This window comes from Dasypus novemcinctus, chromosome 16, assembly GCF_030445035.2.
Source record: "Dasypus novemcinctus isolate mDasNov1 chromosome 16, mDasNov1.1.hap2, whole genome shotgun sequence".
NCBI lineage: Eukaryota > Metazoa > Chordata > Mammalia > Cingulata > Dasypodidae > Dasypus > Dasypus novemcinctus.
The window spans coordinates 65,824,191-65,848,762 of NC_080688.1; the positions used below are offsets into that span (position 1 = coordinate 65,824,191).

General features: G+C 46.8%; 1 protein-coding gene across 1 annotated transcript; it reads left to right on the forward strand.

The window, feature by feature from the left end:
- Positions 1–464: 464 nt before the first annotated feature.
- LIPG (lipase G, endothelial type) lies at positions 465–24,074 on the forward strand. Its single transcript, XM_004461367.5, has 10 exons — positions 465–860; positions 3,753–3,934; positions 5,518–5,697; positions 6,850–6,961; positions 11,615–11,836; positions 13,744–13,986; positions 14,994–15,114; positions 16,069–16,287; positions 19,325–19,429; positions 21,991–24,074. Exons 1-10 carry the CDS (start codon positions 764–766, stop codon positions 22,010–22,012), a joined length of 1,503 nt encoding a protein of 500 aa, XP_004461424.3. The 5' UTR covers positions 465–763; the 3' UTR covers positions 22,013–24,074.
- The last annotated feature ends 498 nt before the right edge of the window (positions 24,075–24,572 follow it).

Here is a 24,572-nt window from a genome sequence, read left to right on the forward strand (position 1 = left end):
GGGCGGGAGGGAGGTGAGAAGACCAAGTGACCAGGTGGCTGTCCCCATCCGGACTCGCGGCTCGGGGCGCGGAGAGGTCGTTCCATGTGCGCGAGTCGCTTTGCCTTTTGTAGGGCACGACCTGCGTCCCTGTGTAGGGGCACAGGGTTTCGGAGAACTGACCCCGTCCGGACAGCAGAGGAGAACGGAGGGTGCGAGGGTCCGGGAGGCGACTTTAGGAGGAAGCGGGGTGGCGGGAGACCCGAGGGGCCGGAGCGCGAGCGCTGGTGGCTGCGCGTGCGGAGCGTCCACGCGGTGGGTGTGCGGCGCTTTCATTCAAACTTTGGGAAGTCTCGGTTCGGGCGTCAGCGAAGGTGTGGGCCAATCAGAATCCAGGGACGGGAATAAATTATGCAAATCGCCATCTGGCGATGGGTCAGATGACTCCGATACTTTAAAAAACTACCTCGCTGCGAGCTCCCGGTGTGACAGCGCCAGCTCTGGCTTCCCGGGAGGCGCGGGCTGAGCTCGGGCAGACTTGGATCAAGCCCTTTCACACTCCCGCTCCCCGCCCCGCTCAGTTCAGCAAAGTTTTCCTTTTGCACCTTCCTCTACCTTTTCGCCCTCCTCCTTGAGCTGTCTGGCCCACCACCCTCAGGTGGAGAGACGGCTGCCCGCTTGTGTCCTACCAGCTTGGACTGCTGGAACCCCCGAGAGGCGGCCTTTTGGATTTTGCTTTTGCTTTTTAATTCCTCTTTCAGGGGAGGGGGCGTGGCGGGGAAGGATGAGAATCTCCGTTCCCCTGCTCTGCCTCTGGAGTGTCTTTTGTGGCTTTGCGGCGGGAAGCTCCGCAAGGGATGGTCCAGAGGGACAGCTGCAAGGTAACGTGCACGCATTTTTATCCACCGCCGCAGTTCTCTTCTCCTTCTGGCCTCCTCTGTCTTGCCGACCTTTCTCCAGTCTCACCTCGTTGTTGCGAAATCTTTCTTTCCCGCCGCCCTCTTTTCTCCACCTTAGCCTCAAACCCACTTGTTTCTTGGATGCTTCTGTGAGGGCATCCCGTAGTAAGGCGTACCAGCGCAGGAGGCTGGCGGGATGCGCTCCGTCCAGCTCTCTGGTCCTCCCACCCCTCCAAACTTTCGTTATAAGTTTTCCTTATTGGCACTATCCGGTAAGCGGAGCCGCTGCCAGCAGCTCTTAAATCCTGTCCTCCTCTTTGAGCCTGGAGTTTGAGAGGCAGGAAGATTGCTAAGAGAGCTCTGTTGCCTGATGCTCCTCCTTTTAATCTCTTGATGTTAAGGTGGCAGGGCAGCTGGCTTTGGTTTGCTTAGTGCTTGCTTGGAGGAAAACTCGAGAAGAAGCTGCTAGGCTTATTCCTCCAGCTCGCCAGCCCCCTTTTCCCAGCCCGCATGCCTCCCCACAGTCTTCCTCTCCCACACCTCCTCATCTTCCTTCTCCTACCTTCTGGCTTTTCTTCCTTCTGCCTTCTTTGTGGCAGTCTCTGTAGTCACTGAGAAACTGAAGGAAGTGTGCGCTGAGGAGCAGGGTAGGGCCACTGAGAGCGGGTCCCAAGGCAAGTGGTTAAGCAGTGAAAGGTGGAGAGCCTCTAAACCAGAGCCAAGCATTTTGTCTTCTACTATTATGCTGAGGTTGGGCCAGATGGCATGGGCCCATGTCAGTTAATTGTGTGTGTGTGTGTGTGTGTGATTTGAATGAACAGGAAAGGCTTGCTTTGCTTACTGTGTTTTCAACTCTAGTGCTAACTAGAAGTGTGACCTGATAATTCCTTCCCTGTAAATGCTAAAGTTCCTTCCCACGTCTATGCTCTGTAATTCTGAATATTTGTGGGCCATTTCATTCATTTGAAAATCTCTTGTTACGTGCTTGCTTAGTGACAGGCCCTCTTCTTGGAGCCGGAGACACAAAGAAACAAAACAGGTGAAAATCTGTCCCTCTTGGAGTTTCTGTTCAGTGAGAAGACAGACAATAAACTAATTAAAATATATAAATGGTGTTTAGTGTAATGGAGAAAAAGAAAGCAGAGTTGGAAGGAGTGCTGGGGTCGGGGAGGAGAGGGGTGGTGAAGTTTTAATCTGGTGGTCAGGGAAGGCCTCATTTAGCTGGTCCTTGAGCCACGTGAGTGGACCATGAGGACATCTGGGTGAAGAATAGTCATGAAGTCCCTGAGGCTGAAGTGAGCCAGGCCAAAGTAGTAGGAATGGAGCCAGAGAAAACCAGATGCCAAGGGGAGCTTTCTCTGTCGAGCTGTGGGTTTATCTACAACTCCGTCTCAGCGAGCCAGGGGACATTTTTTCCTTTTCTCTTAGATGTCCCCATCTGGCCCCTGTGTGAATGGCTATCTGGTGAAGCTGAGGAGGTGTTGAACTAGTTATGTCCATGGTTCAAGTTTCTGCCTTTCTGGGCATTGGTTCATTACTTTCATGACCGTTTACCTGAGAGCTGCTCATTTACATTTAGCTGAATTTTCTGGAACCTTATCCCTCTTACATCCGGTGCATTCTTTTCCTTCCCCCACCCACCCTCTCTCTTCACCACTGCCCTCCCTACCACCATGGTCTCTCTTTTCAAGATTCCTTTTTCTTCTTAATTCTGGGATAAATTAAGTTCCTGGGATGATCACTGGATGCCCCACCCCCTCCAATTGCTGGGTGAAAGGATAATGTGATACTTCAATTTCTTAGCCTGTTATGAAGTGATGGTTTCCAGGATGGCTCAAAGATGCTGGGTGGGGTCTGTTTGTGACCATCTGTAATGCCATGATGCTGACAGCACTTTTTTAGAATTAAAGACCATGGGGGCCATCAGTGACATTGGCTGAGCTTAGGAAGCAGGGCCAACTCCTAGGTGACACTGTATGTGAGCAGTGGAGCCAGAAGAGGTGGCTTTGCTGCTCTTAGGAGTCTCTTTGTGGCCTCTGTCATTCATTTAACAAACTGTTGACTGCCTGGCACATGTCCAGCACTGTAGGAGATGCTGAGGATACATAAAGTCTTTGGACTAGTGCTAGAATCCAGCCAGGAACACTAGGGGAAGTCCAGGGTACAACAGGTCCATGATCTCTTACCTCCAATTCTAAAATCCAAAATCTCCCAAAATTAGAAAATTTCTTTGGTAACTTGTTTGGCAGCAACATCCTGCCTTTACCTGACCTGAACTCATTAGGCAGCAAAAAACTGACCTGAACTGACTGGAGGCTACTTATAATTGTTTTTTTTTTTTTCCACAGAGTATGAGAGGTCATATATTTCCCTGCAGAAATTCTAGAGTGTTTGAGTCATGGGGGATGTCCCAGACCCCAATGGGGGTGTGTAGTGTATGTATCATATCCTATAATGTCTTCCTGAAATCTGCAAAATTCTGAATTCTGAAACTCAGCTGGTCATAGGGATTTTAGAAAAAGAATTGAGGACTGGTACTCTAAAAGTAGGAAATTGAGGGAAGGAAGGAGAAATTGTTTTGGTAGGGAAGAAGAGAGAAAAGCAAGAGAGAGACCTCTTTGTTTCAGAGTCACAGTAATTATTACTAGCAAGTAATTCATACTCTTAAGTGTGGATGAGATGTCCCTTTTATAATATCTTTGCAACTCCTCTGGGAGATGAAGAGGAAACATGTTTTTCTCATTCAGCAGATGTAAAAACAGACACCCAGTGAGGTTAAATAATTTGTCCAAGACTGACCAGAACTAGACTTCAGATCTCTCACTTCCAGACCACTAGATGCACCCACTCTCTGTTCTCCCCCCGCCCCTGCAGATGAGCTCTGCAAGTCTAACGATGTAGAGGCTGCTGCTGAAACCTCTGTGAGGTTCAACCTCCGCAGCTCTGAAGACCCAGAGCATGGCGGCTGCTACCTCTCCCTCGGCCACAATCAGCCCTTAGAAGACTGCGGTTTCAACATGACAGCCAAAACTTTTTTCATCATTCACGGATGGACGGTGAGCCCTGGGGAGGGAGCTCTGTGGCTTTCCACAGGATTTGGTTTCCTTTGTTTTGGTTAATTAAAGAGAATACTGGTGCTTCCAGATTCCACCCCGCTCCCCCTTTCTTGTGGGCTGCTTGTATTTCAGACGCTTGTGAAGGATGCAATGGGTCCTGGCTGAGGGGGTGGGGTGGGCTGGAGCAGGGTGGATTTGATGCTGGCACAGAGCAGGCTTTCAGAAAGGGGCTCTCCTGAGGGCAGCAGCCCAGCTCCAGCAGCTCTTAAGAGCCCCTCTAATTACACTTAATTACATTGGTCAACCGCTGCCTTGAGGTGGCCATCCCTCCAAAAGAGCTGAGCAGAACTGAAGCAACTTGACTGGCGGAGTGACGCTCTCAGGAGCCAGCTGGGCTGGGCTGCTGGCTGCCGTTGGCATGGTGCCCTCCTGTTTGCATAGAGATGGCCCGGTTTAAAGGCACTGGGGCTCTTTATGTGCCCTAGCTGAGCAATTCGCGTTGAAAGGCCATGACAAACTCCAACAAAAAAGGGCTTTAATGCTTTGCTTCAGAAGCTTTTGACCAGCGAGGAATTTATTCATTCATCTAATGACAGTCCTAGGAAAATGGCACGATTAAGTGAGCAGGTTTCGGCCTGGGCTAATTGGGAGGACACATTCCTCTCCTTAATGATGAGAAATTCATATCCGTTCCATGCTGCTGGGGTCATGCCTAGGTGGGGGTAGGTGCCTACCTTCCTGATGTGATTTGAAAAGGGAAGGAAGGACCTGTCCATCCATCCTCATCCCACAGTCTGCAATTAGGATCATGCATTTGAATCTTTTTCAGTCCCCCTGTCAAAATGCAAATACAATTTGCCCCATCTTACAAATGGTTTGCATTCCAGAAAGTTCTTTTGTAATCTGTTTGGAAGTTGGAACAGCAGTTTCCCATAGAAACAAGCTTGTAAATGGTGTTTGGGTTCCCAGGCTAGGCACAGAAAATCCATTTATCTAATAATGTACTTTTGGGTAGGTTTACAACTGGACCTGGTCAACATTTATAACTTTGCTTCTGTGGGAAAATATGTTCTGAGTTCTAATTTGGGATTCTACGGACAGATTTTCCCTACTCTGGGGTCAAGAGGGGTGGCAGAGATGGGTGGTGGGAAGGGATCATTTGTTAACTCTGCATTCTCTAGTAGAAAGCATCTCCTTGCCTCTTCTAGAGAGAAGCTAATTCTCCCGGGAAACCCTTCCCAGCTGCCTGTGAATGGTGGAACAGGCCACTTGCCTGACTGACAGGGACTCAGACTAATCTCATGCCAGTACCGTCAATACAACCTAGTGACCCCATCAGGCTCCAAGAGCAGAGATGTCAGCTCTGAAAGTTTTGATGGGAAAACCTGAGGCTTTAAAGAGCAATAGAAGACAAACCTTCAGGTTGCACAATTCTAGCTATAGCCGCCTGTGCTCATTTGCAAATGTTTGGTCCTTGAGTAACTGATGTGAAGGTTCTGAAATCTGGCTGGGGAAAGGGTCTTAAAACCCCTAGGATTTCTGAAACGCAGAAGAATAAAACAAGTTTCATTTTTTCTCTGCAGATGAGTGGCATGCTTGAAAACTGGCTGTACAAACTCGTGTCAGCCCTTCAGACCAGAGAGAGAGATGCCAACGTGGTGGTGGTGGACTGGCTCCCCCTGGCTCACCAGCTTTACACTGAAGCAGTCAACAACACCAGGCTGGTGGGACACAGCATTGCCAGGATGCTCAACTGGTTGCAGGTGACTGGGGATGAGTGTAATTTTTTGCAGGCAGAAGTCAATCCAAACCTTCTTAAGAAATACTGGGCAGACTTGGGTTACAATGAACTTCAGGAATCTGATCACAATCTTTGGATTAAAATTTTTACTGAATTAAGTGCTGCTTCAAATACTTGAAAGCTGGGACTTTTAGAAAACCTTTTAATTATTGTAAAATCTCTATTTTTCCTATGTATTTGTTTAATTGTAAAAGGATTTGCCTTATGGGCCATTACTTGCCATTATTAGAAACTGACGCCCTTAGGTTGATTGGGAATGGCCAAGAGCCAGGTCTGGCTTGTAATCTTAAATATCAACTAAGGTCTGCTCCTGCCTCATGGTCCTGAAGAGGAAGTGGGTTAAACAGATACAGCCCAATAACTCATTTAGAATGTTAACTGTGGTAAACACACCTTGTAGTCCTACATTTACTTTTGATAGGTTAATGATTTACCTGAGATCAGAGGACTTATCTGGGGGCAGGGGTGCACTAGCAAAGTGACCTGGTTATCTGAGCAATTCTAGCCTCACCTTCCTTTTATCCAGGAAGTCTGATGAATTCTGGCAGTATTCTGATGAGGATTCTGGAACAGTCCCTCAGTCCTAAGCTTTTTGTAGAGCTTGGTTCCTGAGCCATGGGTCAAACTCTCAGCTCTATCAGGGCATGAAGTTTCCTTCCTGGGGCCCCAGGTGGGCTTGTGGTGAAGAAATTTACAGTTTCTGGCCACTGCAGTGGAGCCCAGGGCCTTAGAGGGTAGATCGGGAGCATCTGCTGCAGGCTGGGGCTAGCGTGTCAGTCTCCAGTGAATTGGTGGCTTTGACCTCTGCACCACCACCTCCCCCTTAAGTGCTGCAAAGAAGAACAGAAAACACGTAAGGGTCAGGTATGCAGCCTCTAGTCGCACCCTCCATCTACCCCCAGCGCATGGCATTTGAAGTGCCACCAAGGCCATCTGACCTTCCTTTATCTGCTGTGACCGATCTGGAGGGTCTTGCCAGTCATGTCCCTGGGAAGTTTGTGGCCTAAGTTCCTGCATCTACTTCTCTGCCGTGACTGAATTGTTGAATTGTAGGTGAGCCCTGTGGGTTACTGACCACACTCATCAGCTCATGTGCTTTTGTGACTTCCTGCAGGAGAAGGATGATTTTTCTCTTGGGAATGTTCACTTAGTCGGCTACAGCCTTGGAGCTCACGTTGCTGGATATGTTGGCAACTTCGTGAAAGGAACAGTGGGCAGAATCACCGGTAAGCTCCGCTTCCTCCACTGACAGCTGGTCATCCCCTGCTTTCCCTCGGCCGCTCTGCCGACCTAGGTTTCCCAGACCAGAGTGCTCCCATGTGACGCAGCATGGGTGAGTCACAGGCCAATTTGGAAGAGGCCTGTGAGAGCATCTAATCCAGGGCTTTTAGTCATAGACCCTTTTTTCCAAATTGAACCGGTATAGGACCCTAATATATGAAACAGATAGAAAGGGGTGTTCCAGATGAAGCTGGATATGGCAAGCAGGGAGACTTTGTCATTTGGATCTTTCCATCCCTTGAGGAATCCCAGGGTCCCAGGGTACCAGGGAAAACCCTGACCTAGTGCACCCCCTCCTTTTACAGGCAAGGAAGCAGACACAGAGAGGTGAGGAAACTTGCCCAGGGACTAACAGCTGATAACCAGGGCAGAAGCTGGAGTGGAACCGTGGCCATGAGCTGGCAAGGCCTTGAGGGAAAGAATGACTAGTGGATTCCAGTTTGAATTTTGCCTGATCTCTATTTCATCCAGCAACAGTCTCTGTCTGATGTGTAGGGACATGTTTGTTAGGGAAATGACCCAGTTAGAATGAGCCATTAAACTGTCATTATTCTGATACTGGTACCCATGTGGTCAATAGAAAATTGAGCTTTCTACCTTGAAAATTCCATTTAGTGAGCTTTTAATGTGAGAATTTGGATGAGATCATTTAATGATTGTGAAAGTAAAGTTCTCTTTTCCATGTTGGGGCCCTCTCAAATACAAACACAGGGCTTTTTCTAGGCTAAAATGAATGGTAAATTTGTTGCCCTGAACTCTCATCCTCCTTCCAGTACTCCTTTTTGTGTTCACCCCAGGTGCTGTCTTACCCTCATGACACCAAGAGTCCACTCAGTTGCCTAAGAGGAAAGAGCTCATCAATTTCCTTAGTTTTTTATTTTATTATTATTATTTTTCTTATTCATCAGTTTCTTGCCCTGTAGTATTTTCATTTTAAAATTCAGGTAGAAGGGAGTCCTTGGCTAAAGAATGATTTAGTAAAGGTAGAATTTCAGGTTTCAGCGATAACATGGTGGGGTAGAATTAAAAGCAACCACCACAACAACTACATTTGTGGCGTTTTATTGGCCCTCCCTGAATCATACCTGGGTTTTAGTTTAACATGTGCATGCACACACACATTCCTTTAGATCCAATGATTTGATTCCACAGATCTTGAGAGCTTTATTATTTATTTATTTTTAATTTTTTTATTCATGAGAGCTTTATTTTTGATGACCAAGACTGTAGGGCCTGAGCTGGCTCTGAAGTGGCCACACATGACTGCTCATTAACCCATTTCTGTTGCAAAGCAACCCAATCTAAGCTGCTCTGTATTGTCTGAGCACCTCTCCTGATCCCCCAGTGAGTGGGTTCAGAGCCAGGCCAGCTGTGTTCAGACCGCAGCGTCCCCCGCCGGAGCCGTGGGCCATGAGGACAAACTGCAAGCCCTCCTTTCCGGATTTCCAAACCTGAAGTGAGATGGGGCTTGTGGGGAGCTGTCCCCTCTGCCTGTTTGGGTGGCAGCTGCGGACAATGTGGGCTTTGCTGTTTCTCCTGCGGCCAGCAGGGGAGCGGGGCAGAATGCTAATCTGGGCTCCCTGCTGGCAGCCCGTCCTTGGGGCCCATCTCTCCAGAGCACAGCCCCCCTCCCCCCCCTGCCCCGGTCTTTCTTTCAGAGCAGGGACCTGGGGTGAGCATGTCTTGAAGGGGTGGTTTCTGTCCAGTTGCCAAGCGTCACCTCAGAGGATATTTGGCTCACCTGACACATGCCATTGTGCTTGTCTGATGGGGGAGGAGCTGACAGGCTTCCCATGGCCTTTGAGCCAGGTGGTGAGACCCAACAGATGAGGAGGCCGGGAGGCACTCATGCTGTGCAGAGGCAGCCCGGGCTTGCAGGGGACACCTGATCCCCAGTCTTGCTTGGACCAGAGGCTCTGGAATGGGATTTGCTGGAATTTTTTTGAAAGCAGTTTTATTGAGCTCCATTCACATACCATGCAATCTATGCAAAGTGTACAATCAGTGGCTTTTAGCATAATCACTGTGTGGTGCATTCATCACCAAAAAAGAAAAAATTTCAGAACAATTTCCTTAATCCAAAAAGAAAAACTCCACACCCCTTAGCAGTCACCTCTCATTCCCTCAATCCTTCCCCCAAAGCTGTGGAATGAGATTGGTAGAATTTTAATTTCCTTATCTTTCTCCTTAGGCTTATTAGAGAAGAGGTCATGCATCTGTACTAGAACTGGTGTCTAGTTAGTTATAAATAAATATGCAAGAAAATTCATTCATTCAATCAACACTTGTGAATTCAGTGTTGACAATGTGTAGGTTCTGGGCTGGTTGCTATTAATAGCTAACAAGTACCTTATGCTTTCTCTATATCTCTAAAACTTAGACCCCTGCAAAGGGGTCTTTTTGGCCTCATTTTACTAGGACTCAGCCATTAAATAATGGTCCCAAAGATTTACATCCTGTAAATAGCAGAGCTGGTTTTCAAACTCATGTCATTTTGAATGTTCCAGAGCCGGCCTGCCTAAGGGCTGTACTGTGTTGCATCTCTTGTAGGGAGCGATAAGGTGGTTGTTGAAGTGCAGCGGGCTCTCCCCTCCTAGCCTAGTGTGCACAGCCCTGGAAGTTTTCCTGTGTGTGCGTGTTCCATTTTTCCGGACATGTCACCCTAGGGTGAAGGCTATGCCTGAAGGGAAGGGGGAGGGCTGCTCTCCATCTTCCCTTGTTTTGTAGTTAAAAAAATTGCTAAACTTGTCCCCAGAGTCTGTGGGACGTGTGCCGAGACCGTCAGGGCAGGGCAGGCTGGGTCAGCCTGGTTGGAGAAGGCAGGGTGGCCCATCGCCTCTCAGCCTGCGCCAGCCAGCCCGGTGAGAAGCCCTCCAGCGCCTGCATTCCTCCGGCGCAGCTGGGTTGCCATGGCACTGACCGTCTGCTGGGGACCTTTGTTCACCTCAAGCAAAGAGCCCCTCTCTTGTATTGGCTGCAAAGCAGAATGTTCCCTCTTCTTTTTTTTCCTTCCAGGGAGAGGCAGGGAGAGGCGGCTTGTGTCAGTTCCCTGGTCCTTGCAGCCTCTAAAATGGGTCAACCAGGGCTGTTGCGGCCGAGTTCTGTCCTTTTTGCCATCTTGCTTTGGGGCCTGGGCGGGGCTGAGCCCCTAAGCAGCCTGAGCTCCTTGCTACCTTGGCCATGCATCGATTTATCGAAATTTCTTCTGAAAGCGATTCAGTTTGCTGCTCTATAAGCTCTCATGAGTGATGAGTTCCACAAGTTTACTGCCCTCTGGAGGCAGTGGCTCTGCCTTTTTATTTACAAGCCTCATAGTGTGCTCAGTGGTCCTACTGTGCTGGGTTCTGGGGCACGCTGTCCTGTCCATCTCCTCCTCTCACGACCCTTGGTCATACCCTCTCCCTGCCTTGGTGTGTCTAGCTTGGGGTTTCTGTCTTGGCACTATTGACATTTGGGGCTGGGTGATTCTTTGCGTAAGGCTCTCCTGTGCATTGTAGGGTGGTTAGCAGCACCCCTGGTCTCCGCCCACTAGATTTCAGTAGCACCTCCCCACCCCCAGTTGTGACAACCAAAAATGTCCCCTATGGGTGGGGGGACATGAGGGGACAAAATCACTCCCTGTTGAACTGTTCTAGAGTGAACAGACACCCTTCTTCTGCTGTACATCTTCTTATCTATATTTCAGATCCTGTCTCTGTAGCTTTATAGCAAAGAGCCTTCCAGGGTGAGATGAATCAAGTTCCCATAAATACTTGGGCTTGGTAGTAGTAACTGACAAGCACTTAATATCTTTCGTGAATTAACGTGTTCAGCTTTCATTTTATAGATGACAGAGAAGTTTTTCAAAATCTGGTCCATGGACCACCTACTTTTACTATCATCTGGACAATCATATATGTTTCTGGGCTCCGTACCAGATTTACCAATCAGAATTTTTGGAGGGGTCCAGGGACTTGGGAATCTGCATTTTATGTTTCACAAATGCTTTTTTTAAAAATAATTTTACACTCATGTGGTTCCAAAATTAAAAGATGGTGAAAAGTCTTGCTGTCTCTGCTTTCGGCCTAGTTCCCTGTCCTGTCCTCTTCCCCCACACACATATCCCCAGGTAACCAGTTTTATTTATTTTTTATTTATTTCTCCCCGCCCCCCCCAGTTGTCTGCTCTCTGTGTCCATTCGCTGTGCATTCTTCTGTGACTGCTTCCATCCTTATCAGTGCCACCAGGAATCTGTGTTTCTTTTTGTTGTGTCATCTTGTTGCGTCAGCTCTCTGTGTGTGCAGTGCCATTCTGGGGCAGGCTGCACTTCCTTTTGCGCTGGGCGGCTCCCCTTACAGGGCACAGTCCTTGTGCGTGGGGTTCCCCTACGCGGGGGACACCCCTGCGTGGCAGGGCACTCCTTGCGCCCATCAGCACTGTGCATGGGCCAGCTCCACACGGGTTAAGGGGGCCCGGGGTTTGAACTGCAGACCTCCCATGTGGTAGGCGGACGCCCTATCCATTGGGCCAAGTCCGCTTCCCTGACTTAACTTTAAATAAGGATTCCTTGACTTGGCGGGCCTGATGTAGCAGGTCTCGGCTCCCCCTTCTTGCTGCAGGTTTGGATCCTGCTGGACCCATGTTTGAAGGGGTGGACATCCACAAGCGGCTATCACCTGATGATGCAGACTTCGTGGATGTCCTCCACACCTACACGCGCTCCTTTGGTGTGAGCATCGGGATTCAAATGCCTGTGGGCCACATCGACATCTACCCCAACGGAGGTGACTTCCAACCAGGCTGTGGACTCAACGATATCTTGGGGTCAATTGCATATGGAAGTGAGTTCCTCCTTTTCTGCTTCATGTGACACAATTATCACATCTCCTAAGTCCACCAGAGCTGGTGTGCTACCAACAACATTCGTTTTGCTATTACCACCTCCCTTAACTGCCCTCTGTGTTTAAAGTTCATTATCATCTTACAAGCCTGTTAGCCATCCAATGGTTTCTTCTCTGCTTGCTCATGCTTTGAGGCCACAGTTGTTATTGGTTGCTAATTTTTTAATGACAAAAGAAATACATGTTTTTTGAAGAAAGTCAAGCAATACAGACCTGCATAAAGCAAAAAGTGACAGGCCCTCCTTCACCTTCCCTCACACTCTACTTTCACTTTTCAAAAGTAGTCAGTATGAACAATTTTGTGTTTTCTTCCAACCTTTTTTCTTTGAAAATTTATTTATGTATATGTGTGTGTACTTAGATTTTTCAGAAATGGAATCTTTACCTCATTGTTTTACAACTTTCTTTTTCAGTTATGATGTATTACCGACATTCTTATATGTCAGAGCACATACATGTACCAACCTTATTCTTTTTTAAAGGCTGCATAATATTCCATAGCATGGATTAAATTAAATCAGAATTTTTGGCTAATATTTTTTTTTGTTTTTATTTTTTTAATGTTATAATTAAAAAAATATGAGCTCCCCATATACCCCCACCCCCCTCACCCCACTCCTCCCCCCATAACAACAACTCCCTCCATCATCATGAGACATTCATTGCATTTGGTGAATACATCTCTGAGCACCGCTGCACCTCATGGTCAATGGTCCACACCATAGCCCACACTCTCCCAAAGTCCTTTGGCTAGTATTTTAAAGATGTAAAGCCAAGATACTTTTCCCATTTGGTTATGATTAATTTTCTGAATGCCTGTGCATGTTTTGAGCAGACAGGGGATGAACTGAATTTGCTGCTGAGATTGATGCATGGCCTCATGTGACAGCCCCTTTCTGGGTCCCCATTTGCTCACTGCCTTGGATCTGGCAGCCTTTCCTACGTCGTATCCCAGTCGGCTCTCTCCACCCTGATGCTCTACCCCCTAGATGTCTACTCTGTGCCTCTCCTAGTGTGATGAGCAGCCAAGCAGCCCCTGCAGGGCTTGGAGGGTCATGGGAGGGGAAATCACCCCTGCTTCAGAGTATGGGATGATGGCATTTTTTGAGGTTGGTAGTGCCAGTGAGGAAGTCATAGGGTGGCTTTGCCAACTTTTTCTTGGTTCCAAGAAATCATTATGTACAGGGGCCAGAAAATGCAAATTATACTCCCAATTTTGCAAACAGTGGTCTGTAAGAAGTGAGCAAATCACTTTAACTCTATGGGCCTTTGGCTCTTAATCTATCATTGAAGGGATTGAATGAGAATGGGGTCTACAAACAGTTTCTTAAAGGGTCAAATAGTAAATATTTTAGGCTTTGCAGGCCATGCAGTCTGTTTTTAATTTCTCCACTGTGAAAACAGTCATGGACTATACGTAAACAAATGAGTGTGGCTATATTCCGGAAACAGGCAGCCGGCCTGGAGGCTGCAGTTTGCTGACCCTTGGGTTAGATGCTGTTTAGCATCTGATCCATCTCTACCATTTGGTGACCCCTATGCCAAATTGGGCCTCCAACACCCTATTTAGCACTTAACTATATGTGCTATCTTCTTGTTGTTTTGTGTATATTGTGCTGTCTTGCCACCTAGAGAATAAGCAGTTAAGTGGTGAGAATGGCCTTGCATCTATATCCTAATAGGAACCCAGCACAGTGCTGGACGTGTACTAAGAATGCCACAAACAAGAATACCAGCCCTAACAAAGAAATTAGCTGGCACTTCTCAAGCATGCAGTCCTTGTGAGTTAAGGGCTTCATTCGCCGGGCAGTGGCTCCTGCTCCACGTTCTCTCTCTTCCTCCCCCAGCAATCATGGATGTAATGAGATGTGAACATGAACGGGCCGTGCACCTCTTTGTCGACTCCCTGGTGAATCAGGACAAGCCAAGCTTTGCTTTCCAGTGCTCGGACTCGAACCGCTTCAAAAAGGGCATCTGTCTCAGCTGCCGGAAGAACCGTTGTAACAGCATTGGCTACAATGCCAAGAAAATGAGAAACAAGAGGAACAGCAAAATGTACCTGAAAACCCGGGCAGGCATGCCTTTCAGAGGTAACCTGCAGTTAGTCTTTTCCTTCTTTCTTAACACCATGTTGCAGAACAGAACATTTCCCAGGCCAGGAGTTTGCAGATCAGATCCTATTGTGCATGACTGAGGAAAAATAATCTTTAGACTTAAATGATGGGGACTACTTTTGTGATGTGAATCCTTACATCCATGATCCCAATAAGATCCCACTTATAAGATCTTGAATTACTTTTTTTTTTCTTAAGATTTATTTTACTTATTTATTTCTCCGCCCCACCCCATTGTTTTGCACTTGCTGTCTGTTGTCTTTTTTTTTTTTTTTTTAGGAGGTGCCAGGAACTGTACCCAGGACCTCCCATGTGGGAGTGAGGTACCCAATCACTTGAGCCACCTCCACTTTCGGCTTGTTGTGTCTCTCATTGTGTTTCTTCTCTGTGTCTCTTTGTTGCAGCATCTTGCTGCATCAATTATCTTGTTGCGTTAGCTCACTGTGCCAGCCGTTGCATCAGCTCACTGTCTTGCTCGTCTTCTTTAGGAAGCACGGGGACCCAAACCTGGGGCCTCCCATGTGGTAGGCAGGTGCCCAATTGCTTGAGAGACATCAATTTCTATCTTACATTTAACTTTTCAAAGCTGTTTCACATTTGTTTTCTCATTCCATTATCACAACAAATCAGACGGAGGGAGAACAGGGGTTCAAAATGATGCCTGACATTTTAATATGGCATTATAAAACCATAAGGTTTTGTGGGTATTAGTTTACATGTTAGGGAGTTGAGACTCAAAGAGGTTAATAGCTTGGTCCTAATGCTAGGTCACATAGCTAGAAAGTGGCTAGTCCAAAATCCCCACAAGATTTCCCTACCCCCAAGTTCAGATACTACAGTGATGTCTTATATCATTGGACAGAAGTCCAGAGGGAGGCTGGAGACCAAAACAACTCTGTCCCTAAAACCTCAGTGTTCTGGGTCAGAAGTGCCTGAGTAAACAAACAAAACTCACAAATAACTTTGTTTTGCTGTCTCTGCAGTTTATCATTATCAGATGAAAATCCATGTCTTCAGCTACAAGATCATGGGAGAAATAGAGCCCAACTTTTATGTCTCTCTTTACGGCACCAATGCAGATTCCCAGACTTTGCCTTTGGAAATGTAAGTCACAAGTTTCCTTGCAGGGTTCAGGGTAGAGAGCAAGCTAGTTTGGGAAGGTGGGAGAGCGTGAGTCTGGGAGCCAGTGATGGAGCAGGAAGTCTGATTACTTTGGGGGAGGAACTGCAGGTTCTAGGCAGCCTCTAGAGTCTTCCCCTCCCATTGTGCATGCGCCACCAAGCCCTTGACCCAGCTTTTCTGGGAGGGACTCTCTGGGGTGAGTCAGCAGGGTGAGAAGCTGCTGGGATCAGTTAGGCAGAAACTGCTGTCTCATTTCAGGCTATGCCTGACTCCTGGGACTTTGGGAAAGTTGATACCATAAATATCAGCCATGGACTTTTTCTAATTATCTGGCTGTGTGGGGTGGGGTAGGGATAGTAATCTGTATATTATTTGAGCACCTACGAGGTGAAAGCACAAGACCAAGTAATATGGAGATTGTGAAGAAAGGTCAGCAAAGTACTTGCCTCTCAGAACTTTGGGTCTAGTTGGGAGATCAGATTTACATACATGTGGGCACAGGTGCACATGTACCCTCACGTGTACACACAATGGAGTGAGGCTGGCCATGCCCAGTGCCGAAAGAGAGGGACGGATCCCTGCGGGGAGAAAGGAACAGTACACCGTCTAGTGGGGAGGTAACTGAGTCTTCTCATTTCTGCTCTTTCTTGGTCCAGTTCCCCAGGAAGGAGCATAAATGGGGAGATGCACAGAGTTGGTTAGGAGAAGAAGCATGGGTGCTGTGGGTAACTTTCTCTCTCTGCCAGGGTGGAGCACCCATGTTCTTCCACCCTCCTCCTACTGGTGGGACGTGGAGAGCCCGAGGTGGAGGAAGGGACCGCATGCCCATTTCTCTCTAGTCATTGAGGGGCTGGAGCTGCCAGGGTACCTTCCCACGGGGCCTGGCAGTGTACCAGGTTGCAGGGGAGTGACACCAACTTCTCCCCCACCTTGTAGAGTGGAGCAGATGAACCTGAATGCCACCAACACCTTCCTGATCTACACCGAGGAAGACTTGGGGGACCTCTTGAAGATCAAACTCACCTGGAAGGGGAAAACTCAGTCCTGGTACAACCTGTGGAATAAGCTTCGCAGCCTCCTGTCTCAACCTCACGACTCCTCGCAGGAGCTGAGCATCAGGCGCATCCGGGTCAAGTCTGGGGAAACCCAGCAGAAGTAAGTACCTCCTGCCCCTTCTTCTCTTGTGTAAAAGTGGGCGGAAGGCATGTGCCTCTGCCGTGTCCTTTCCTTGGCTAGGCATGCACCTTCAGTATCCAGAGCATGCAGGCCAGACCTCAACATCTTTTCAAGGAAAAGCTAATTCCAAGGTCAAGTCTGCTGCAGTCTCTTGTGCAACTTGTGCACTGATTACCGGCTCTCGGCTGAAAGGGGTGGGCAAGTGAGGGCTGAAAGCCAGCCCTTGTGTTTGTCAAACCATGTGCTGACCTGGAGGAAGGCTTTTTTATTTTTCTTTAACAGGGCTCTTTAGGAGTGCTGCCTTGATGATCAGGTTACTAGGGAGTCCACACCACAGAAAGGTTTTGCTTGCTGCTGTCCAAAGCAAACCAGGGTGAATGGTCCAGGGAGCCCCCAGTTGCCCCAGGTGGGGGAGGCCTGTGGGAGCACCTGATTACCCCAGCATCTTATTTTCAGGGCCTTATTATATCTTTCCTTCAGGCTCTGCATCAAGGACATAGAACTAGGATCCTAACTTCAAGTTAACAGAGAATTCTCTGTGCCGTGCCAGCTGGCAGTTTCCCACTTCTTTTAACCCCAAGCCTAGCGTGAAAGACCCAGACTTTTATCAGCTCCTAATACCATGCTTTGACTCTCTGAGCAGGCTTCTTTCTAAATAGAAACTGAGAAGGGAGGGGGAAGGACTGGGGGTTAAAGCCAGAGAAGCCTGGGAGATTTTTTCAAGAGAGGAGGGTTTCCTGCACCAAGTCCTTCACACTGAAGAGGCCACTGCCAGTCTAGGCTGGTAGGAAGCAGCTTCCACCCTCTTTGTACCTCATCTGGAATTTTCTCCATTGCAATTCCTCATGTGCCCAGTATATATCCATCATCTATAGCAAAGCCTGCCAGCAGAGGAAAGTGGAGGCTTGAGTCCCTTGTCTGAGTGTTTCGGTCCAGAATCCTGTCAGCTGGGGGATGCCAGGTTGGGGGGGGGGGGGGGGTGCGGGGAGGGTTACAACCAAGCCTGTGATTTGGATAATTGTGTTTCCTTTTAAGTTTTCTTGGCTCTTATAAATGCAACCTATGCCTATGGGCATGGTAGCAGAAAGATTATTGTTCTTATAAAATATTCCAAATATAATAAACACCCATTAAGCCACAGCTGAGACTTAATATAAACAGTTTTCCACATTATTTTAGATATAAGATTTTTAAAATGTAGAGTGTCTCAGATGGAGTTGAAGCCCCTTTGTGCCCTTTCCCCATTCTATTCCTTGTCCTTCAAACCAACTGTCACTAATATTCTGGTATTAGCATGTTTTCCTCCTTGGTGTTCATGTACTTTTAGTACTTCTGTTTGTATCAGAAACAATATATGGAATCATTTTGGATGCTTTTGAGCTTTACATGAAAGGACATGTCATTTTACAAGTTGCTTCTTTTATTCAATATTTTGAAATGAAACATATCCAATTCATATAGCTCTAGTCCAGAGGTTCTTAACATTTTTTTGTTCCATGGACCCCTTTGCCAATCAGGTGCAAACCATGGACCCCTTATTAAGTTCACACTATACTGTATATAATTTAGTAAATATCAGACCCCTACCAACAGGTCCCCACAAGAATAATGTTTTTGTTTTTTCAAAATGCCCATTTATTTCATATTCCATTTCCAAAGGAACAGAGATGTAGTAAGGAACAAAGGAAACAAAATAATGACAGGCCTACACATTTACATTGCAAGTAGAGGCAAAACTGGTCAGGAAGATCCTTTCAGTCCTTCTACTTCTAGAACTTAACAGTCAAAATCAATTTCTAAGAATAAGAATATTTATCTCAGAAAGAATTTTTAGGTGGCTAGAATAACGTTTTTTTGAATTACCATTCAAGCTCATGGACCCCTTTTTGAGAGCTATTGACATTGAATTCTCTGGTCTATTCACATTGAATTCCTGTTTATAAATCTTCATTGTACAAAGAGACTATGGCTTTACCATTTTTCTGCTGAATATTTGAGTTGTTTCTACTGATCTGGCAGTAATGAACATCCTTAAACATTACCCTTGTGCATTTGAGTGAGGGCTTCCTTGGGGGCATGAACACCAAAAAGTGCCATTGCTGGGTTATGGTATTTAACTTGACTAGTTATAGTTAAATTCCTCTCCGAAGTGGTTGGAGCAATTTTCAATCTTAGCAACAGGGTCAGAGAATTCCCCATTCCCCTCCTCCTCTCCAAACATTTGGTGCCACCTTCCTGCCATTCTGTTAGATTTGAATTTCCTGAAGGTGGGTGAGGCGGTCAGTGTCCCTGGCCTCCTGGGAAAGCTTCCAGATGGGGGTCAGTGTCTGGTCAGGTGCATTCAGGGGCTCATGGCTCCTGCTCTCACACCCCGGAGGGTTTGGCCATAAGTTAGTGTTGAAACGGTTCTAGACCCCCGATTGTTTCCTGTGATTTTGGTTGTCCATGTGCTAAATCTTCACTTTTGCTTTGCAGCGATCTGCTCAGTGGCTTTTGTGGAGCTTTGCGTTCCTCTGGTCCGTCTTGCGGAGGAGTTAGCCACAGACATAGGATCCATCGAGCCGTTCCACGCAGCATACGCTGTTTTAAAATAAAGCAAAGCATTCATGCCTAACCTCATGTCACAAGAAGTAACAGTAACAAAGGCACATTTATATTAGGATATACTTTTTTACTGAATTGGAAAATCAAGGGAGGGTTAGATTCATGAGGGCCCTGGCCGTCAAGGAGGCGTCAAAGATGCTCTGGTCATAAAGGACAGGCGGCCTTTTGCGTGGATTAAGGGCTGCATGGGGCGACTTAGGGAAGATTTCAAGGCCAGCCGTGGCTCAGCCTCATAGCAGTGATGGGGAGGGAGCTCTACAGGTTCTTGAGTCAGGGTGGGGCCTGATGGAAACGTCTCTTTTCTCCTTGCTTCATCTTCCTCTAATCCAGAAAGCACTGTCTGGCTGACTCATGGCCTCGTGTCTTTCCCTCCAGAGTTTTGGCTACATCAGTGGTTTCTCTTTCCTCCTAGACTGGCTTTTTGTGTAGAAGACCCTGAGAACACCAGCATATCTCCTGGCCAAGAGCTCTGGTTTCACAAATGTCAGGATGGATGGAGAATGAGAAACCAAACCAGGTAACTGGGACTTCCTCGTGTGCTGATTCAGGATGTGACTGCCATCTAGCACGTGCCAGGTGTGGCTCTGGACACTTGGGCACAGCAGGGATCAAAATGGACAATACCTTTTCTCCTGTGGAGCTGGCCTTTGGCTGGGCAAAGACGGCAAAACGAGTGAACCAAGTGGGGCGCCAGAGGGTGCTAACATCCCCCTGCCTCTTGCCCTGCCTCACCTGGGGGCGTTCCCTGCCGATGGCCCTGCTGAAATGAGGTCTTTTCAGTAACTAAATCCCTCTGGTGGTGTCCCTGCCACCTGCACTGGATTGAGTCTTCACTGCAGACAGGTGCTGTGGGAAGGGCCCGGAATCCCTGGCTTCCTTCCGGGCACTAGGTTGGAGCAGGGAGTAGGACGGGAGATAAAGGACAAGGGACTCCCCCTTTTCAGGTTTTCTGGAACCCAGATTGGTGAGGGGACAGTAGTGGGCCTAATTCTCCCCCTCTGAGAAGTGTGAGCCCTCAGGTATGTGGAGCTGAGTCAGGCAAAGGCATCGTCTTGCTTCCGTGTCCCATTGTCCTATTATTTCAGAGTTGAGGAATGCTGATGTCCTGGTGCGAAGCACTGGGCTCATCCAAAAGAGGACCCATCACGTGTCCTTAGAGTGTAAACACCTTCTGAGGGGGTGGGAGAGGGTGCCCACCCCTTACCCAAACTTAGGGTCCAAGTAAGGACACTGCCGTCACAGACCGAGCACTTTCTAGGCACCCGCCCTTGTTCAGCCCTTACCTACGTTGTCTCCTTTAATTTTATCATCAACCCCGTGAGGCAGATATTGTTATCTCTGAGTGCAGATGAGGAAACTGAGGCTCAGGGAGATTAAGTCCCTCTCCCAGGGTCACCCAGCAAGTAATGGCAGAACCTTTGAAGCCATTAAGCCTCTACAAAAGCCTGCACTCTCTCTCGAGCACAGAGTTTCCAGTTGCTTCACAGAAATCCCTCAACTCAGTCTGGGTATCGATTATGGAGCAGCTGTGTCCATAGTGGGGACCCCTGTGATTAAACGCCTGCCAACCCCAAGGGCCTGGCCACATGCCCGGCTGCTCTGCCTCCTGTCTCGAGGCGGCAGCGTGGTCGTGGGCATGGTAATCACAGTCTCGTGGGGCTCTGAGGACGGCCCAGCTCATTAGCGGACTCACGCTCGTATAGGCTCAGACGACTTTATGCTATAAGAATAGTTTTAATTCTTTATGTTTGTACTCAGATTTATACCTTTTAAAGTGCTTACTCATATAGAGTCAGCCTATCTAAGAAGCATCCCGAGTCTTACAAGGGGATAAGATATTTTCTTTCCTTTCTGCTCCAGAACTTTGTAAGAGTTTTTCTTTTTTAAAAATATATTTTTTATTTATTTTTAAAAGATACTTAGATTGCATAAAATGTTACATGAAAATATATAAGGGATTCCCATATGCCTCATTCCCCACACCTCCCACTTTTCCCCGCATTAACTTCTTTCGTTAGTGTGGTATATTCATTGCAATTGATGAACACATTTTGGAGCATTGCCACCAAGCATGGATTATAGTCTACATTGTAGTTTACATTCTCTCTCACTCCATTCTATAGGTTATGGCAGCATATATAATGTCCAGTATCTACCTTTGCAATGTCATTCAGGAAAAATCCAAGTCCCAAAAGTACCTCCATATTACACATCTTTTTCCCTTTCTCTGCCTTCAGCAACTCCAGTGGCCATAAGAGTTGAGAACTATACAGCTCACCTTATTCCACTTCTTTTGGGAAATAAGTTGCCCCTTCACTCACCATCAGTGGAATAGCAAACAATAGGAACCCGAATAATAAATCAACACTAGGAAGCTGTGGCTGCCCTAGGTACACATAGCCCCTTAGTAGACTCCCTCCCAGAACGGGCCCTGTTGCCCTGCTCACTGGTGAGGAGACCAAGGTTCGTAGAGGTTCATGGCGCCTCTGCTGCCGAAAAGAGAATCCAGGCCTCTTGACTCCCCGTCTTGCCTCCTTACTGCCCAACTAGTCTCTCATGTATTCCTAGACCAAGGCAAAGTCTTTGATAGCTCACCCTACATCTGTGTGTGTTTGTGTTGGGGTGGGTGGGTATTGTGTCAAAAGTGTAAAAGCAAGTACTGTATGGAACTAAGAAACCCAGAGAAAGGTCTCCAGTGCAGTGTTTGTCCAAGTGCTTCTGTGCATAGAAAGATTGAGATGTGAGGAATTTTCTTGTTTGTTTTTTATTAGTATTATTGAAATAATGTAAATGCTCTAATAATGATTGAAGTGATGAACACACAACTATGTGATTATAGCAAATACCATTATTGTATATTTTGGATGAACAATATGTTTATTAGTAGGTATCAATAAAATGGATTTGTTAAAAAAAAAGTGCTTCTGTAACTTGTTGAGTGAGGGTGAAAAAAGAAGCACTCAGGATCTTTTCTGTTTGTTCTGAAAGGAAAGCAAGAAAAATAGTCCCATAGGTGTGGTGAGGTCATGACTGCTGAGGAAGCTAATGAATGCCTCTCTCTCCCTTGGTTCCCTGTAGCCCAGCTCTGGAGCTTCTCTGAGAGGGACTGTGGAGTCTTGCCAGCAAGGACCCACCACCTTCCAAGCATGTGGAGGAAAGTTACTGCTGATGACCCGCTTGATGGAAGGACCCCTCTTAGACTTGACCTTGGAGCCTGGGGAAGAACTTGCTCTCTGGGCCCAGGCCTTTGCCTCCTAGGACTTCTCACCAGAGGAGACTACTGATGGAGCTGCTGTGGCCACCCTAGAGTAGCTCTCACTCCAAACCTCCGTTGTCACCTTCTGAAGTCCAGCATGCCTGGGGCCTCTCGTGCACCCTGGGTTGGTTTCTAAGGTGCTAGGTGAACCCGCACTTTGCCCCACAAGGAACACTGGCTCTGCATGCTCCGGGTGGAAGGCTGTCAGCTGCTTGACCTGAGTTGAGCCTCAGTCAGAGGTCTTTTTTGCTGGGAGCAGACATGCCAGGGTGGCTGGCCTGTTTCCTTTTACACAGAGAGGCAGAGTAGATCTAGAGTGGCACTGAGACTTGCTGATGGGCTTCTGATGGACTGGATTGGTCAATTCTGGTTACATCTTAGACTTTCCTTCTGGCCCCTCAACTCACTCTCTAAAGCACAGATCATTGGCTTACTTATTTCTCTATTCATTTTTTTTTTGATGGAACAAATGTTTATTAAGCACTTAAAATTAATTAGTAGGTGGCAGTAGACACATTACTAAACCTCTCTGGACTTCGTCTCCTTGTTTGGAACCTGATGGGGTTGGGATTTCTAGAATCCCTTCCAGCTTAGATCGCCTGTGAATATCCAGGCATGAGGGACCCTGGGGAGGGTTATAAGAGGTAGGGACCCTGGGGCTTTAGTAGTTTCCACCTATTTCTTCATAGGTAACTGGTGCCACTTCCCTGTACGAGTAACAAATCTGATCGCTAGCAGAGCAGCAAGCAGAGTATCACATGTGCTTGGGAGCAGAAATGGTGACCAGTTGCCTGACCTGATTGTTTTTGAGCAAAGCTCTTCTGTTTAGGGAGATAGGAGGTATTACATAAATTACACAAATCTTGTTATACAGAAACTAGCACCTGTTGAACAGAGTTGAGTCTAAGATTTAATATAGTGCTCTTCCCTCCTTGAAATATTTTGCTTTAATACCAGGGCCTTTTCAGTATTGAACTTCGTAGAAAAGTCTCCAGTTCTAGATCTTGATTTGAATTAATATACATGATATCTGAGGAACCCTTCTATACTTTCCAAAAGATTTGCATGTCACCTAATTAGAGCTCACAACAGGAGGTGAGCAAGGCAGCTATCATTATCCCTCTTTTCCAAAACCGAGGCTTAGTGAGGTTCAGCCATATGCCTAAAATTAAAGACAGAGTGGGTGGCAGAGCCAGCCTGAGGACCCAGATTTCTTGGAGACAAAGTCTGAGGTAAGCTCATCTCTGAATCTTCACAAAGACTTCTGCAGCCATTTCCCACCACCAGCCTCCAGATGTGACAAACAAGGATTTTTTTCAGGGTCCTCCATAAAATCCTAAACCCTTTATTTAACATATACCAGGAGAAAACTGGTGCCAACGAGTTGGGCTTTTTATGGATGAGATTTCTTTGGGAGGAGGTATGATGTCAGGTGGGGGGAAAGAGTGATTTTCTTTTACTTAGGTTTTTCACTTAGGTTTTTCATGGACACTATTTTAATCTGTATTGTGCCAAAGCTGTACCATTGTTGAATGCCAAACTTCTGAAGACATACCAGTTGAATTTTAATTCAAAGTATGTTCTCAACCCAATTGTGTGCTACTGTTGCTTCTGTGATTGCTTGATAGCCAAAGAGAAGCGTGTATCATTGGCTATGCATCTGCTTACTTCTGCCTTCTGTTTTTAGTAATGGATGCCTTGGAAAGTGAATCCTCTGTGGGTCATGTATTTATGCATTTGGCTTGAGGCCTTATTTGTATAAAATGATGCTTTTTAAATGTTACGTAGAACACTATTTATTTCTCAAATGTATATAATGTATATGAACAAATATATGGTTAGTTTTTACTTTAAGATGAACTGATTTTGATATTAAAAAATTTTAATAGTAAAATAATAAAAAAAATGATAAAATACTTAATGGTATGGAAACTCAATTCTTAAAATTCTTGGAATTATGGCTACCCAAGTCTAAGGTTTGGCAAATGACATGTTCTCTGTTTAATATTCATATTGGCAAGAAGTAGAAAACAACTATTTTCCCTAAAGAACAAGAAAAAAAAAATTATTTGAATTGCAGCAGATGGCCTGAAGGTGGATGTTAGGAAGAACAGGAAGGGTAGCTGGACTTTGGGGAAGATGAGTAAAGATGTAGGTTTGATTGCATGGGCTCAAGGATAACAGGATTTAAACCAGGTAGATGTTGAATTTTCTACTGCATTTAAGTATTAAGATTTGCTTCATAGAACCAAGAGGGGTCCAGGCTCTTAGTTTTTGCTCTGCCTTCCAGAAAGTGTTCCCCCATCCCCATAGTCCAAGGTGAACCCCAACAAGTTCCCCCAGCCAGTGGGAGTGTGGAAAGGGAAAAGGAGGGACCTGTCTCCCCTTAAAGGGCGTGACTGAG